Source organism: Festucalex cinctus, unplaced genomic scaffold (genome assembly GCF_051991245.1).
Source record: "Festucalex cinctus isolate MCC-2025b unplaced genomic scaffold, RoL_Fcin_1.0 HiC_scaffold_97, whole genome shotgun sequence".
Taxonomy (NCBI): domain Eukaryota; kingdom Metazoa; phylum Chordata; class Actinopteri; order Syngnathiformes; family Syngnathidae; genus Festucalex; species Festucalex cinctus.
In genome coordinates this window covers 105,236-122,925 of record NW_027520344.1, presented here as the reverse complement: position 1 = coordinate 122,925, position 17,690 = coordinate 105,236, and the positions used below count along the sequence as shown (strand labels likewise).

At 42.2% G+C, this 17,690-nt stretch overlaps 2 protein-coding genes and 1 non-coding gene across 3 annotated transcripts; 2 read left to right on the top strand and 1 right to left on the bottom strand.

Annotated features, from left to right (window-relative positions):
- Positions 1–236: 236 nt before the first annotated feature.
- LOC144011382 (18S ribosomal RNA) lies at positions 237–1,024 on the top strand. The gene has a single exon (XR_013281702.1). It is a non-coding gene; the product is annotated as an 18S ribosomal RNA (ribosomal RNA).
- A 1,867-nt stretch (positions 1,025–2,891) lies between these two features.
- On the bottom strand, positions 2,892–17,608 carry LOC144011371 (NADH-ubiquinone oxidoreductase chain 6-like). The gene is given in 1 exon segment (XM_077511592.1): positions 2,892–17,608. A coding segment is annotated over 1 exon segment (540 nt). The 5' UTR covers positions 14,408–17,608; the 3' UTR covers positions 2,892–13,867.
- On the top strand, positions 8,056–9,523 carry LOC144011360 (ATP synthase F(0) complex subunit a-like). The gene is given in 1 exon segment (XM_077511584.1): positions 8,056–9,523. A coding segment is annotated over 1 exon segment (684 nt). The 3' UTR covers positions 8,740–9,523.
- Positions 17,609–17,690: the final 82 nt, after the last annotated feature.

The following is a 17,690-nucleotide window of genomic DNA, read 5'->3' as shown; positions in this document are numbered from 1 at the left end:
CAGCCTCAAATTAAATATGCTATTGTAGTTTAAATAAAACATAACACTGAAGATGTTAAAATGAATCTTAAAACATTCCGGAAGCACAAAAACTTAGTCCTGATTTTACCATCACCTCTAGCTAAAATTACACATGCAAGTATCCGCACACCCGTGAGAATGCCCCTAACTTTCTTATTGCAGTTTGGGAGCTGGTATCAGGCACACAATGTAGCCCACAACACCTTGCTCAGCCACACCCCTAAGGGAACTCAGCAGTGATAAACATTAAACCATAAGTGAAAACTTGATTTAATTAAAGCTGACAGGGCCGGTAAAACTCGTGCCAGCCACCGCGGTTATACGAGAGGCCCAAGTTGATAGGTTTCGGCACAAAGGGTGGTTAAGAAATTGAAAACTAAAGTTAAACATCTTCAAAGCCGTTATACGCAAACGAACATATGAAACCCTTTACGAAAGTAACTTTAAACTTTTGACTCCACGAAAGCTATGGAACAAACTGGGATTAGATACCCCATTATGCATAGCCGTAAACATTGATGTATTTTACTCTCACCCGCCAGGGGACTACAAGCATCAGCTTAAAACCCAAAGGACTTGGCGGTGCTTTATACCCATCTAGAGGAGCCTGTTCTAGAACCGATAATCCTCGTTAAACCTCACCCTCTCTCGCCCCATCCGCTTATATACCGCCGTCGTCAGCTTACCCTTCAAAGGACCCAAAGTGAGCAAAACTAGTTTAACTCAAAACGTCAGGTCAAGGTGTAGCACATGAGAGGGAAGAAATGGGCTACATTCGTTAATTTAACGTACAACGAAAAATTTGTTGAAACACAAATATGAAGGAGGATTTAGCAGTAAGAAGGAAATAGAGTGTCCTTCTGAATACGGCACTGAAGCGCGCACACACCGCCCGTCACTCTCCCCTACCCTTATAACCCAAATTAAATAAAACATAAAAACCCATTAAGGGGAGGCAAGTCGTAACATGGTAAGTGTACCGGAAGGTGTACTTGGAATACAGATCATAGCTAAATAGTAAAGCATCTCCCCTACACTGAGAAATTGTCCATGCAAGTTGGACTGATCTGATTACCTAAAAGCTAGCCCACTCCCTCTCTCTAACAATAAATATCAATAAATTTTAATACCCTAACCCCACCCCATAAACCATTTATCCCCCTAAGTATAGGAGATAGAAAAGGAATCAAGAGCTACAAATAAAGTACCGTAAGGGAACGCTGAAAAAGAAGTGAAATAATCCAACAAGTTATTAAAAGCAGAGATACCCCCTCGTACCTTTTGCATCAGGATTTAGCAAGTACCCACCAAGCAAAGCGAACTTAAGTTTGAACCCCCGAAACTAAGTGAGCTACTCCGAGACAGCCTATAGGGCCAACCCATGTCTGTAGCAAAAGACTGGGAAGAACTCCGAGTAGAGGTGACAAGCCAACCGAACTTAGTTATAGCTGGTTGCCTGAGAAATGGATAGAAGTTCAGCCTAATCCCTCCCTAAACCACATACTCACGACTACACGAGAAATTAGAGTTAGTCAAAAGAGGTACAGCCCTTTTGACACAAGATACAACTTCATTCAGGAGGCTAAAGATCATACTAATAAAACCATATGCCTTAGTAGGCCTAAAAGCAGCCACCTTTAAAGAAAGCGTTAAAGCTCAAGCACAACCACTCCCCTTATCCCGATAAAACCTCTTACACCCCTAACTATATCAGGCTATTCCACCACCCCTGGAAACTACAATGCTAATATGAGTAATAAGAGAACTAAAATCTCTCCTTCCACAAGTGTAACTCGGATCGAACCCGCACCGAAAACTAACGGCCCCCAAATCAGAGGGGAATGCAAAACAATAAAACAAGGAAACCCACCAAAACAAGCCCGTTAACCCTACACCGGAGTGCCCTCAAGGAAAGACCAAAAGGAAAAGAAGGAACTCGGCAAACCCACTAAGCCTCGCCTGTTTACCAAAAACATCGCCTCTTGCATAATAAATATAAGAGGTCCCGCCTGCCCTGTGACTATGTTCAACGGCCGCGGTATTTTGACCGTGCAAAGGTAGCACAATCACTTGTCTTTTAAATAGAGACCTGTATGAACGGCACAACGAGGGCTTAACTGTCTCCTTTCCTTTGTCAATGAAATTGATCTCCCCGTGCAGAAGCGGGGATACTAACATAAGACGAGAAGACCCCGTGGAGCTTTAGATAAGCAGCTGATTTGTGTTAATAACCTCCTAATAAAGAATCAAACTAAACAAAACTCTCCTGAATGTCTTCGGTTGGGGCGACCGCGGGGTAAAATAAACCCCCCGTGAAGAATAAAATAACCCTTTTAGCCAAGAGCACCAGCTCTAAGCACCAAAATATTTGGCCATATGATCCGGCAAGCCGATCAACGAACCAAGTTACCCCGGGGATAACAGCGCAATCCTCTTCAAGAGTCCCTATCGACAAGAGGGTTTACGACCTCGATGTTGGATCAGGACATCCTAATGGTGCAGCAGCTATTAAGGGTTCGTTTGTTCAACGATTAAAGTCCTACGCGATCTGAGTTCAGACCGGAGTAATCCAGGTCAGTTTCTATCTATGCTATGTTCTTCTTTTGTACGAAAGGACCAAGAAGAAAGGGCCCCTGTTTTAAATAAGCCCTGCTCTAACCCAATGAAACAACTAAATTAGGTAACAGAGCATACCTATGGATCGAAAATAACGATTGTTGGTGTGGCAGAGTCCGGACAATGCAAAAGGCCTAAGCCCTTTCGACAGAGGTTCAACCCCTCTCCCCAACTATGATAGATACATTACTTACACATATCGCCAACCCCTTAATCTACATTGTACCAATCCTCCTCGCTGTTGCATTTCTAACTTTACTTGAACGCAAAATTCTTGGATACATGCAACTTCGAAAAGGACCCAACATTGTAGGGCCTTACGGCCTATTACAACCAATCGCTGACGGCCTAAAACTCTTTATTAAAGAACCCGTCCGCCCCTCTACTGCTTCACCCCTCCTCTTCTTAGTCACCCCAATCCTTGCACTCACCTTAGCTCTCACATTATGAGCTCCCCTCCCTATACCCCATCCTGTTGTTAACTTAAACCTGAGTATCCTATTCATTATAGCATTATCCAGCCTGGCTGTGTACTCCATTCTCGGCTCAGGCTGAGCATCAAATTCAAAATACGCACTAATCGGGGCCCTTCGGGCCGTAGCCCAAACTATTTCATATGAAGTTAGCCTTGGTCTGATCCTATTAGCATGCATTATCTTCACCGGTAATTTCACCCTACAAACCTTTAATACAACACAAGAAAGTGTTTGATTAGTAATCCCTGCCTGACCCTTGGCAGCAATATGATACATCTCAACCTTAGCTGAAACAAACCGAGCACCTTTCGACCTAACAGAGGGCGAATCAGAATTAGTCTCCGGGTTTAATGTTGAATATGCAGGAGGTCCATTCGCCCTATTTTTCCTCGCTGAATACGCCAACATCCTACTAATAAATACCTTATCAACCATTCTTTTCCTTGGAGCCTGCCAACCCCTTATCCCCTTTATTAATTTACTAGCCTCCTCCAGCCTAATATTAAAAACAATAATTCTCTCTATGATATTCCTGTGAATTCGAGCATCATACCCCCGATTTCGTTACGACCAATTAATACACCTTATCTGGAAAAATTTTTTACCTCTAACCCTCGCCCTAATTATCTGACACTTATCCCTTCCTACTGCAATAGCAGGATTCCCGCCACAATTATAGGAACTGTGCCCGAATATTAAGGACTACTTTGATAGAGTAATAGACGGAGGTTAAAGTCCTCCCATTTCCTTAGAAAAAGAGGATTCGAACCTCCACTAAAGAGATCAAAACTCTCAGTGCTTCATTACACCACCTTCTAACGGTAAGGTCAGCTAAACAAGCTCTTGGGCCCATACCCCAAAAACGTAGGTTACAACCCTCCCCTCACCAATGAACCCCTACATTCTTTCCACCCTCCTTCTCGGGCTGGGACTAGGTACCACAATCACATTCATAAGTTCCCACTGATTACTAGCATGAATAGGCTTAGAGATTAACACACTAGCCATCATCCCTTTAATAGCACAACACCATCACCCCCGCTCAGTAGAAGCCTCAACCAAATACTTTCTCACTCAAGCCACTGCAGCAGCCGTAATTCTTTTTGCCAGTTCAATGAATGCCTGGTTTACAGGACAGTGGACTATTAACGAAATCTCCCACCCCTTACCATTAACACTTATTACCTTAGCACTCGCACTAAAAGTAGGTCTAGCCCCTCTCCACACCTGATTGCCTGAAGTCCTCCAAGGACTTGACTTAACCACCGGCCTAATCCTATCAACTTGACAAAAACTTGCCCCCTTCGCCCTACTAATACAAATGTCCTCACAAAACTCATTTATCCTCTCCACCATAGCAATCCTCTCTACACTAATCGGGGGCTGAGGCGGTTTAAACCAAAACCAACTCCGAAAAATCCTGGCCTACTCATCCATTGCCCACCTCGGATGGATAGTACTAATCCTTCAATACTCCCCCTCCCTAACACTAATCGCCTTACTAACATATATCCTAATAACATCCGCAGTCTTCTCCTTATTTAATATTAACAATTCAACCTCTATCAACACACTTACTACCTCTTGATTCAAATTCCCAACCTTAACAGCCCTAACCCCCCTAATTATACTATCCCTAGGGGGCCTACCCCCACTAACAGGCTTCGGCCCAAAATGATTAATCCTTCAAGAATTAACAAAACAAGATTTAATACCCCTTGCAACCATCATAGCCTTATCTACCCTCTTAAGCCTTTACTTCTACCTTCGTTTATCATATGCAATAACACTTACAATATCTCCTAATAATACCCTAAACCTCGCCCCTTGGCGTTTTCAAACCACCTACTCCACACTTCCTTTGAGCATCACACTTATTTCATCAATTACACTTCTACCCTTACTCCCTACTATAGCCGCCCTAATACTAAGACATAAAGGTTTAAGTTAACATTTAAACTAAGGGCCTTCAAAGCCCTAAACAGAAGTGAAAATCTCCTAACCTTTGCTAAGACCTGCAAGACACTAACTCACATCTTCTGCATGCAAAACAGACACTTTAATTAAGCTAAAACCTTATCTAGAAAGGTAGGCCTCGATCCTACAAATTCTTAGTTAACAGCTAAGCGCTCAAACCAGTGAGCATCTTTCTACTTTCCCCCGCCTTTAAAAAGGCGAAGGCGGGGGAAAGCCCCGGCAAACGTTAATTCGCTACTCAAGATTTGCAATCTAATATGTCGTACACCTCAGGGCCTGATAAGAAAGGGACTCAAACCCCTGTATGTGGGTTTACAATCCACCGCTTACTCAGCCATCCTATCTGTGGCAATCCCTCGCTGATTCTTCTCAACGAATCACAAAGATATCGGCACCCTCTACTTAGTATTCGGCGCATGAGCCGGCATGGTGGGCACCGCCCTAAGCCTCCTCATTCGGGCAGAACTTAGCCAACCCGGCGCTTTACTGGGTGATGACCAGATCTACAACGTAATTGTAACAGCCCACGCATTCGTAATAATCTTTTTTATAGTAATACCCCTTATGATCGGAGGCTTCGGCAACTGATTAGTACCCTTAATAATTGGGGCCCCAGATATAGCCTTTCCTCGAATAAATAATATGAGCTTCTGACTCCTTCCTCCATCCTTCCTTCTCCTGCTAGCCTCCTCAGCAGTGGAAATAGGAGCAGGGACGGGCTGAACAGTGTACCCCCCTTTAGCCGCCAACCTCGCCCACGCAGGGACATCAGTAGATCTAACCATCTTCTCCCTCCACTTAGCTGGTGTTTCCTCTATTCTGGGGGCGATCAACTTTATCACCACCGCCATCAACATAAAGCCCCTGTCCGTCTCACAATACCAAACACCTTTATTTGTTTGAGCAGTATTAGTCACTGCCGTACTACTCTTGCTCTCCCTGCCAGTTCTAGCGGCTGCAATCACCATACTTCTTACAGATCGTAATCTTAACACCACATTTTTTGACCCCGCAGGAGGAGGAGACCCAATCCTTTACCAACATTTATTTTGATTCTTCGGCCACCCCGAGGTCTATATTCTAATCCTCCCAGGGTTTGGAATAATCTCCCACATCGTAGCTTATTATTCAGCAAAAAAAGAACCTTTTGGCTACATAGGCATAATTTGGGCAATAATAGCAATTGGACTTTTAGGTTTTATTGTATGAGCACACCATATATTTACAGTAGGCATAGACGTGGATACTCGAGCATACTTCACTTCCGCCACAATAATTATTGCCATCCCCACCGGGGTTAAAGTTTTTAGCTGACTAGCTACTCTCCACGGAAGTGTAATCAAATGAGACACTCCCTTATTATGGGCTCTTGGCTTTATTTTCCTATTTACAGTCGGAGGCCTAACAGGGATTGTGCTAGCTAACTCCTCCCTTGATATTATCCTTCATGACACATACTACGTAGTAGCCCACTTCCATTACGTCTTATCCATAGGCGCTGTATTTGCTATTATAGCAGGATTTGTTTATTGATTCCCCTTATTCACCGGATTTACTCTTCACAGTACATGAACCAAAATCCATTTCGGCGTAATATTCGTAGGCGTAAACCTGACATTCTTTCCTCAACATTTCCTAGGGCTAGCCGGGATGCCCCGCCGATACTCAGATTACCCGGATGCCTTTACACTATGAAACACTGTCTCCTCAATTGGCTCTTTAATTTCTTTAATCGCCGTTATTATGTTCCTCTTTATCATCTGAGAAGCATTTGCCTCTAAGCGAGAAGTCTTATCTGTTGAAATAACTACCACTAACGTAGAATGAATCCACGGCTGCCCTCCTCCCTACCATACATTTGAAGAGCCTGTTCATACCCAGACACAACACACTTAACCAGAAAAGAGGGAATCGAACCCCCGTAAAACGGTTTCAAGCCGCTCACATCACCACTCTGCCATTTTCTTCCTCATAAGATATTAGTAAAATATTACACTGCCTTGTCAAGACAGAATTGTAAGTTAAACTCTTACATATCTTAATGGCCCGACCTCTCCAATTAGGCTTTCAAGATGCAACATCCCCTACAATAGAAGAACTACTTCACTTTCACGACCACGCCATAACAACTGTTTTTCTTATCAGCGCCCTAGTACTCTACATTATCGCAGTAGTAATCTCTGCAAAACTAACAAACAAATTATTATTAGACTCCCAGGTTATAGAAATTCTTTGAACTATCCTCCCCTCACTTATCCTAATTATTATCGCCCTGCCTTCTCTACGAATTCTTTACTTTATAGAAGAAATTAATACCCCCCACCTCACTATCAAAACGGTGGGGCATCAATGGTACTGGTCATACGAATATACGGATTATGAAGACCTCGAATTTGACTCCTATATAACTCCAATAGAAGAACTCACTCCAGGTCAATTCCGTTTACTAGAATCTGACTACCACATAGTCGTCCCATTACAATCCCCAATTCGCATACTAGTCAGTGCAGCTGATGTCCTTCACGCTTGAACCCTGCCCTCCTTTGGGGTTAAAGTAGACGCTGTCCCAGGCCGACTAAATCAAATAACCTTCATCCCTTACTGACCTGGTGTTTACTATGGACAATGCTCCGAAATTTGTGGGGCCTACCACAGCTTTATACCAATTGTAGTTGAAGTAGTCCCCTTAGAAGACTTTGAACTCTGATCTTCCACCTCCTCCGATTAGACCCGCTAAGAAGCTAAAGAGGGCAATAGCATTAGCCTTTTAAGCTAAAGATTGGTGACTCCCTACCACCCCTAGCGACATGCCCCAACTAGACCCGTCCCCTTGACTCGGAATCATACTATTTACATGATTAGTTTTTACAACACTTATGCTCCCTAAAGTAATATCTTACAAAGTTCCTAATGAACCCCTCTCTCTAAACTTCACAACTTTAGACACCCCCTCTGCAACCTGACAATGGCATTAGGCTTATTTAACCAATTTTCAAGCCCCTCACTGTATGGTGCCCCCCTAATCGCATTAGCCATTATATTCCCTTCAATTCTTATTTTATCTTACTCCCCCCGCTGAATAAATAACCCCCTTCTTACTCTACAAACCTGATTTATTAATTTAACCACCCACCAACTCTTTTTACCACTTAAAACCTCATCCCATAAATGAGCCCTTATATTCACATCCTTAATCACCTTCCTTATTTTAATAAATACAACAGGCTTAATCCCCTACACCTTTACCCCTACTACTCAGCTATCACTAACTTTAAGCCTTGCAGTTCCTGCCTGATTAATAACAGTAATCACAGGTGCACGCCATAACCCCAGCCATTCATTAGCTCACCTTCTTCCCGAAGGAACCCCAACTCTCTTGATCCCAGCCTTAATTATTATTGAGTCTATTAGCCTCTTAATTCGCCCTATCGCCCTCGCCGTCCGTATCGCCGCTAACCTAACAGCCGGTCATTTACTGATACACCTTATCTCCTCCGCAGCCATAATTTTACTTCCCATGAACATTATACTCACCGCCTCAACAATTATTCTGCTCTTAGCCCTAACCCTCCTTGAAATAGCTGTCGCCATACTCCAAGCTTATGTCTTCGTGCTCTTACTTACCCTATACCTACAAGAAAACACATAATGGCCCATCAAACACATGCATTCCACATAGTTGACCCAAGCCCTTGGCCCCTTACAGGAGCAATTGGTGCTTTACTTATAACATCTGGCTTAGCCATCTGATTCCACTTCAACACCTCCACACTAATAATACTAAGCCTAATTATCCTTCTACTAACAACACTCCAATGATGACGTGATATTATTCGAGAAGGGACTTTTCAAGGCCTCCACTCACCTATCGTTCAAAAAGGTTTACGCTACGGAATAATTCTATTTATTGCATCAGAAGTATTTTTCTTCCTTGGGTTCTTCTGAGCCTTTTATCACTCCAGTCTAACCCCCACCCCCGAACTAGGTGAATACTGACCACCCTTGGGGATCCTACCCTTAGACCCATTTGAAGTCCCCCTCCTCAACACAGCCGTTTTATTAGCCTCTGGAGTAACAGTAACCTCCGCACACCACAGCATTATAAAAAATAAACGTAAACAAGCAACCAATGCCCTCACCCTAACAATTATTCTGGGCTTTTTCTTCACCTTCCTCCAAGCCATAGAATATTACGAAGCTCCTTTCTCAATTAGTGAAGGCGTTTATGGAACTACTTTTTTTGTAGCAACAGGATTCCACGGACTACACGTAATTATTGGATCTACATTCCTAACAGTATGCCTTCTACGACAAATTCGCCATCACTTCACATCCGAACACCATTTTGGATTCGAAGCTGCTGCCTGATACTGACATTTTGTAGATGTTGTCTGACTATTCCTTTATGCCTCAATTTATTGATGAGGATCATATCTTTTTAGTACAAACAGTATGAATGACTTCCAATCATTCGATTTTGGTTAAAGTCCAAAAAAAGATAATGAACCTATTTACCGCTATTCTAACAATCACCTTAACACTCTCCCTTATCTTAATTATTGTAGCATTTTGAATCCCTCAAATAAGCCCAGACCTGGAAAAATTATCCCCTTATGAATGCGGGTTCAACCCCCTTGGTTCAGCCCGATCCCCATTCTCACTCCGCTTTTTCCTAGTGGCCATCCTCTTCTTACTTTTTGATTTAGAAATCGCACTTTTACTACCCCTCCCTTGAAGCACCCAACTGGCATCCCCTACCTCCACACTTATTTGAGCATCAACAGTTCTCATTCTTCTTACTCTTGGCCTGATGTATGAATGAGCCCAAGGCGGCCTCGAATGAGCTGAATAGGTAATTAGTTGTAGGTATAAACATTTGATTTCGGCTCAAAAGAACGTGGTTTAACTCCACGATTGCCTAATGACACCCACACATTTCGCCTTTTCAACAAGCTTTATCCTCGGCCTAATAGGACTAACATTCCATCGAACCCATTTATTATCCGCACTCCTCTGCCTAGAAGGAATAATACTTTCCCTGTATATGGCTCTCTCATTATGAACCTTACAATTAAGTTCCATTAATTTTTCCCCCTCGCCAATATTACTCCTCGCTTTCTCAGCCTGTGAAGCAAGCGCAGGGCTTGCCCTTCTTGTAGCTACCTCCCGAACCCACGGAACCGATCGCCTTCAAGCCCTTAATATCTTACAATGTTAAAGATCCTAATCCCTACAATCATACTAATCCCCACAACCTGACTCACCCCTCCCAAATGAATACAAACATCAACTCTAACCCACAGCCTTATTATTTCACTAACCACCCTCCAATGAGTGAAATGACCATCAGAAACTGGATGATCCTCCCTTAACACAACTTTAGCCACTGACCCACTATCCACCCCCCTACTAATCCTCTCTTGCTGACTTCTACCATTAATGATCTTGTCGGGATTAATCCACACAGGATTGAACCCAACCAAACTAACCCAACTCGGACTAACCACCTCTGGATTAACCCCAGCTGGACTGATTCCGTCCGAGCTCTGCCACACCAAAAAAACCCGGCTCAAGTTGGTCCACCCCGGACCAGCTCAAGCTGGGTTTATATCGTCCGGACTCTGCCACACAACCACATACCTCATTAACCAACAACGCACATACATCACCCTACTTATTACATTACAAATTCTTCTAATCTTGGCCTTTAGCGCCACTGAATTAATTATGTTTTATGTCGCATTTGAAGCCACACTAATCCCTACTCTTTTTATTATTACTCGTTGGGGAAACCAAGCAGAACGCCTAAACGCAGGCACATATTTTTTATTTTACACACTCATAGGATCCTTACCACTACTAGTTGCCCTTTTATTATTACAAAACAACATTGGAACCCTCTCTCTCTTAACAATCCAATACCACAGCCCCACTAACCTCTTATCATACGGGTCTAAATTATGATGAGCCGGATGCCCCCTGGCCTTTTTAGTAAAAATGCCTCTCTACGGTGTCCACCTTTGACTCCCCAAAGCCCACGTAGAAGCACCAATCGCAGGCTCCATAGTTCTAGCTGCAGTACTCTTAAAATTGGGGGGATATGGTATAATGCGCTTAATAAGTACCTTAGAACCCCTCACCAAAGAACTTTCCTATCCATTTATGATCCTCGCTTTATGAGGAATTATTATGACAGCCTCAAACTGCCTACGACAAACTGACCTAAAATGCCTCATCGCATACTCATCAGTAAGCCATATAGGCCTAGTAGTAGCAGGAATCCTCATTCAATCCCCTTGGGGATATTCTGGGGCACTAATTTTAATAATCGCCCACGGTTTAACTTCCTCAGCCTTATTCTGCCTAGCTAACACCAATTATGAACGAACCCACAGCCGTGAACTTACACTCGCCCGAGGTTTGCAAATAATTCTCCCATTAATAACTATCTGATGATTTATTGCCAGCTTAGCCAATCTTGCCTTACCCCCCTTACCCAACCTTGTAGGAGAATTAGCAATTATCTCTTCCACATTTAATTGATCACCTTTTACTATCGCCCTAACCGGCACCGGAACTATTATTACAGCCGCATATTCACTTTATCTCTTCTTAACAACCCAACGAGGCTCACTAACTAACCACCTTATCTTTTTAGAGCCATCTCACTCTCGTGAACATCTCCTTATAACTCTACATCTGGTCCCACTACTCCTCCTCACTTTCAAACCCGAACTCCTGCTAGGAACCCCTTTTTGTAGATATCGTTTAAACAAGACCTTAGACTGTGGCTCTAAAAATAAAGGTTAAAATCCTCTTATCCACCAAGAAAGGCCCGAAGGCAACAAAGACTGCTAATCTTTGCCCCCTTGGTTAAACCCCAAGGCTTACTTACGCCCCTGAAGGATAACAGACGATCCCTTGGTCTTAGGAATCAAAAATCTTGGTGCAAATCCAAGCAAGGGCTGTGAACTCCCACCTAACAATAACATCTAGCCTAATTATTATCCTTGCCCTCCTCTGAACCCCCCTCGTCTGACCACTTATCCCCACCTCCCGTCCAATCAACTGGCCCCCTACTTTCATTAAAAATCTAATTAAAACAGGGTTTTTCATTAGCCTCCTCCCTCTTTTTTTATTCCTTAACGAAGGAACCGAAACTATCGCCACCTCCTGATCATGAGTATGCACATCCAACTTCAACATCAACATTAGTTTTAAATTTGACTTATATTCCATTATCTTCACCTCTGTAGCCCTATATATCACTTGATCAATTCTAGAATTCACCACCTACTATATGCACTCAGACCCTTACGCAAACAAATTTTCTTTATACCTCCTCACATTTCTTATTGCCATAATAATCCTAGTAACCGCTAATAACATTTTCCAGTTATTCATTGGCTGAGAGGGCGTAGGAATAATATCCTTCCTTTTAATCGGATGATGGTACGGCCGAGCGGACGCAAACACAGCAGCCCTCCAAGCAGTGCTTTACAACCGAATCGGCGATCTCGGATTAATTTTATTTATAGCATGAACTGCTATAAACCTTAACTCATGAGAAATACAAAACATCTTTAGCTCCCCCCAAGAAAAAGACTTTACCATCCCCCTTATAGGGTTAATCTTGGCAGCAGCAGGAAAATCCGCCCAATTTGGACTCCACCCATGACTCCCCTCAGCCATAGAAGGCCCCACACCCGTTTCTGCCCTACTGCACTCCAGCACAATAGTTGTTGCAGGAATTTTCCTAATAATCCGTCTAGCCCCCTTAATAGAAAACAACCCCTTTATCCTCACTCTCTGTCTATGTTTAGGCGCACTCACCACCTTATTTAACGCTATTTGCGCCCTCACACAAAACGATATCAAAAAGATCGTAGCATTCTCAACAGCAAGTCAATTAGGGCTAATAATAATTGCCATCGGACTTAATATGCCTCAACTAGCATTTCTCCATATTTGCACTCACGCATTCTTTAAAGCTATACTTTTCCTCTCCTCTGGCTCCATTATCCACAGCCTCAACAACGAACAAGACATCCGCAAAATAGGAGGAACTCACCAACTTATACCTTTCACATCTTCTTGCCTCACATTAGGGAGCCTTGCCTTAATAGGAACCCCTTTTTTAACCGGATTTTTCTCCAAAGATCCTATCATCGAAGCACTCAACACTTCCTACCTCAACGCCTGAGCCCTCGTATTAACACTTCTGGCAACCTCATTCACCGCCATTTACAGCTTTCGTATAATCTATTATGTAACAATGAATCACCCCCGGTTCAACTCTTTATCCCCCATTAATGAAAATGATAACTCACTAATTAAATCCATTAAACGACTCGCCTGAGGAAGTGTAATTGCAGGGCTAATCATTGCATTTAACCTAACTCCAACCAAATCCCCCGTTATAACCATACCCCTTACTCTTAAGCTCGCCGCACTTACAGTTACCTTGACCGGCTTATTAATCGCCCTTGAAATAGCCCTTATTACCTCCAAACAAACATCCTTAAATCCCAAACGCTCTACCCACTCATTCTCCAACATACTCGGATTTTACCCCTTAATTATTCACCTCGCCTCTCCTAAATTATCCCTCATCTTCGGACAAAAAATTGCTCTTAAAACAATTGATTCAATATGACTTAAAAAAACAGGACCAAAATCTATCACCTCACTTAACCTCCCTATAATTACCGCCACAAGTAATACCCAAAAAGGTCTAATTAAGACCTTTTTAATGTTATTTTTACTAACATTAACTCTTACACTATGCATGTTAACCTAACTACTCGTAACGCCCCTCGAGCCAACCCCCGTGTAAGTTCCAACACAACAAACAACGTTAACAAAAGTACCCATGCAGCAGTAACCAATATCCACTCACCCTGCGAGTATATGATCGCAACTCCTGACATATCCCCCCGAAACACAGACAAGCTAGACAACTCACCCACAGGTACTCAAGACTCTTCAAATCACCCCCCTCATAAAAACAGACAAGCTACCCCCACACCTCCTACATAAGACCCACCATAAATTGCCACAGACCAATCCCCAAAACTCTCCGGATATGGCTCTACAGCCAAAGCCGCAGAATAAGCAAAAACTACTAATATCCCTCCCAAATAAATTAGGAATAACACCAAAGACAAAAATGAACCCCCACAAACAACCACAACACCACAACCCATGCCTGATACCACAACCAGCCCTAAAGCAGCAAAATAAGGTGAGGGATTGGAAGCAACTGCTACAAGTCCCAAAACCAGCCCAATTAGTAATAACAGTATTAAATAAGTCATTATTCCCACCAGGATTTTAACCAGGACCAATGGCTTGAAAAACCACCGTTGTAGATCAACTACAGGAACAAATTAATGGCCAGCCTACGCAAAACTCCCCCTCTTATTAACATCGCTAACGATACCATCATTGACCTGCCAACCCCTTCAAATATCTCTGCCTGATGAAACTTCGGCTCCCTTCTAGGCCTGTCTTTAATAGTACAAATTCTGACCGGTCTCTTCCTAGCAATACATTACACTTCAGACATCACCACCGCATTCTCCTCAGTTGCCCACATTTGCCGTAACGTAAATTACGGCTGATTAATTCGAAGCATGCATGCCAACGGCGCATCTTTCTTCTTCATTGCTATCTACCTGCACATTGCCCGAGGCCTTTACTACGGCTCTTATTTAAATAAAAAAACCTGAAATATAGGCGTAATCCTCCTTCTGCTTGTCATAGCCACCGCTTTTGTCGGCTACGTCCTGCCCTGAGGACAAATATCCTTCTGAGGCGCTACCGTAATCACAAACTTAATATCAGCTGTGCCCTATATCGGCAACAATCTTGTCCAGTGGGTTTGAGGAGGGTTTTCTGTTGACAACGCTACTCTTAACCGATTTTTTACATTCCACTTCCTCCTCCCTTTCATCATTGCTGCCGCCACCATAATTCACCTTATATTTCTCCATGAAACGGGCTCTAACAACCCCACAGGACTTAACTCTAACACGGATAAAATCTCGTTCCACCCATATTTCTCCTACAAAGACTTACTAGGCTTTGCTTTATTCCTTCTTACTCTGATTTCCCTCGCCCTTTTCCTCCCTAACCTCCTAGGAGACCCGGATAACTTTACCCCTGCCAACCCCCTCGTTACACCCCCTCATATTAAACCTGAATGATACTTTCTATTCGCTTACGCCATTTTACGCTCCATCCCCAACAAATTGGGGGGAGTACTAGCACTTCTCCTCTCTATCCTTATTCTCCTGGCAGTCCCCATCCTTCACACCTCAAAACAACGAGGACTCACTTTTCGCCCCCTCAGCCAACTCCTATTCTGGGCCCTGACTATAGATATTGTTGTCCTAACCTGAATCGGAGGAATACCTGTAGAACCCCCCTACATTATTATCGGCCAATTAGCCTCCGTAATCTATTTCCTTATTTTCCTTATCTTTACCCCAATAATTGGCCGAACAGAAAACGGCATCATAAAATGAACTTGCACTTGTAGTTCAGAACAGAACGCCGGCGTTGTAAACCGGAAGCGGAGGTTAAATTCCTCCTTTGTGCTCAGAAAAAGGAGGGTTGAACTCCCACTTTTGGCTCCCAAAGCCAAATTTCTGCGTTAAAATATTTTCTGAGTGCATATATGTATATATGCACTCATTTATTTTAACTATATTAAGTAATTTTTCAGGTCATTATATGTATTATAACCATTAATTTATATGAACCATAGAACTAATACACATAGCTAAAAACAGGACATAAACCATATTATGTTTTTGTGTAAATGTCGGAGTAGTACTGGGCAATCGACTAATTACCTCTAATTTCGAGAACCAATGATAGAACAGGACTCAATTAACTAACCAATTAAATAACCGATGCAGTAAGAACCTACCTACCTCTTTATTCCTTAATGCTAATTATTATTGATGGTCAGGAACTTCTATTGTGGGGGTAGCTACCTAAAAGGTGAATTATTCCTGGCATTTGGCTCCTACTTCAGGAACATTGGTTTATATTATTCCTCCCACTTTCATCGACGCTTACATAAGTTAATGGAGGTAATCATACGACTCGTTACCCACCAAGCCGGGCGTTCACTCCACAGGGGCGGTTGGTTCTTTTTTTTTTTTCCTTTCACTTGACATTTCAGAGTGCGCACGGTATTAACTAACACGGTTGAACATTTATCTTGCAGCGCGTAATGTACTGCATGTTGGAAAGACATTACATAAGAACCACATTACTTAATATCAAGAGCATAATGTTACCTTCCACTTTTGATCGTTCTCGGTTGCCCCCACTGTTTTTTGCGTCGTCAAACCCCCCTTACCCCCCTTCAGTCCTGAGTTACTAACACTCCTGCAAACCCCCCGGAAACAGGAAAACCCAGACTGAAACGTTTAACAAATTTTATTTGTTAGCCTTTAAATTTGCACTGGAACAAACAACGAACGAACAACGAACGAACAACGAAACGAACAAATTTACGATCCACCACCACTTGAACAAAGCCAAAGACCTAAAACTGCTAAGCCAGCAACAAACGTCAAACGTTTAGTAAACTATTTGTTCCCCTTTAATTTCCCTGAACAACAAACAAACATTACAAGTATTATACTGCACCACACGAATGATGTTCGATCAACACAAAACATTCTAAAACCTCTTTAGCTGAAAAATTTTTCTCACTAACTTTCTTCTCACAACATAATTCATATATTCTTTTATATTGTACATTTATATTGCTCGCAAGTATATAACATATTGAGGGGCCTCCTATACATACAAAATACACGAAAAGTATTATGTGTGAAACATAAGGGGCTTACAATACATAAAACACATACACAAGCAAAATGTATAAATGTATAAAATGTAAGGAGTTTATAAACATGTAAAATTTGTAGCACACACAAAGCCTGTAAAATGCAAAGAATAAACAATGAACCACATATATTTATAACAAATATGTGTGTGTATATATATGTGTGTGTATCTATTATATGTGCATATCATACAAGAACATATAACCTACCACACACAACACACAGAGGGCCGTAACACATAAGATATGTAACAAACATAATATATTAAATATTAGGGCCATAAACATGTAAAATACATTGTACTTATAAAATATACAAAATATGAAAGGCATAACACACATTAAGCTTATACATGAGATAATAACATACATAATCCCTAACGTACATACCATAAATAGTATATATGCGATACGCCCATAACATGTATGATATCTTAAGGACATGTAATACATGCAACATACACCACATATCTACGTATAATTCCCCCCATCTATCCACTAGTATACAATAAACCATCCTTTCAATATTCACATCTATTCCCCTCACCAATGCAGCCTCAAATTAAATATGCTATTGTAGTTTAAATAAAACATAACACTGAAGATGTTAAAATGAATCTTAAAACATTCCGGAAGCACAAAAACTTAGTCCTGATTTTACCATCACCTCTAGCTAAAATTACACATGCAAGTATCCGCACACCCGTGAGAATGCCCCTAACTTTCTTATT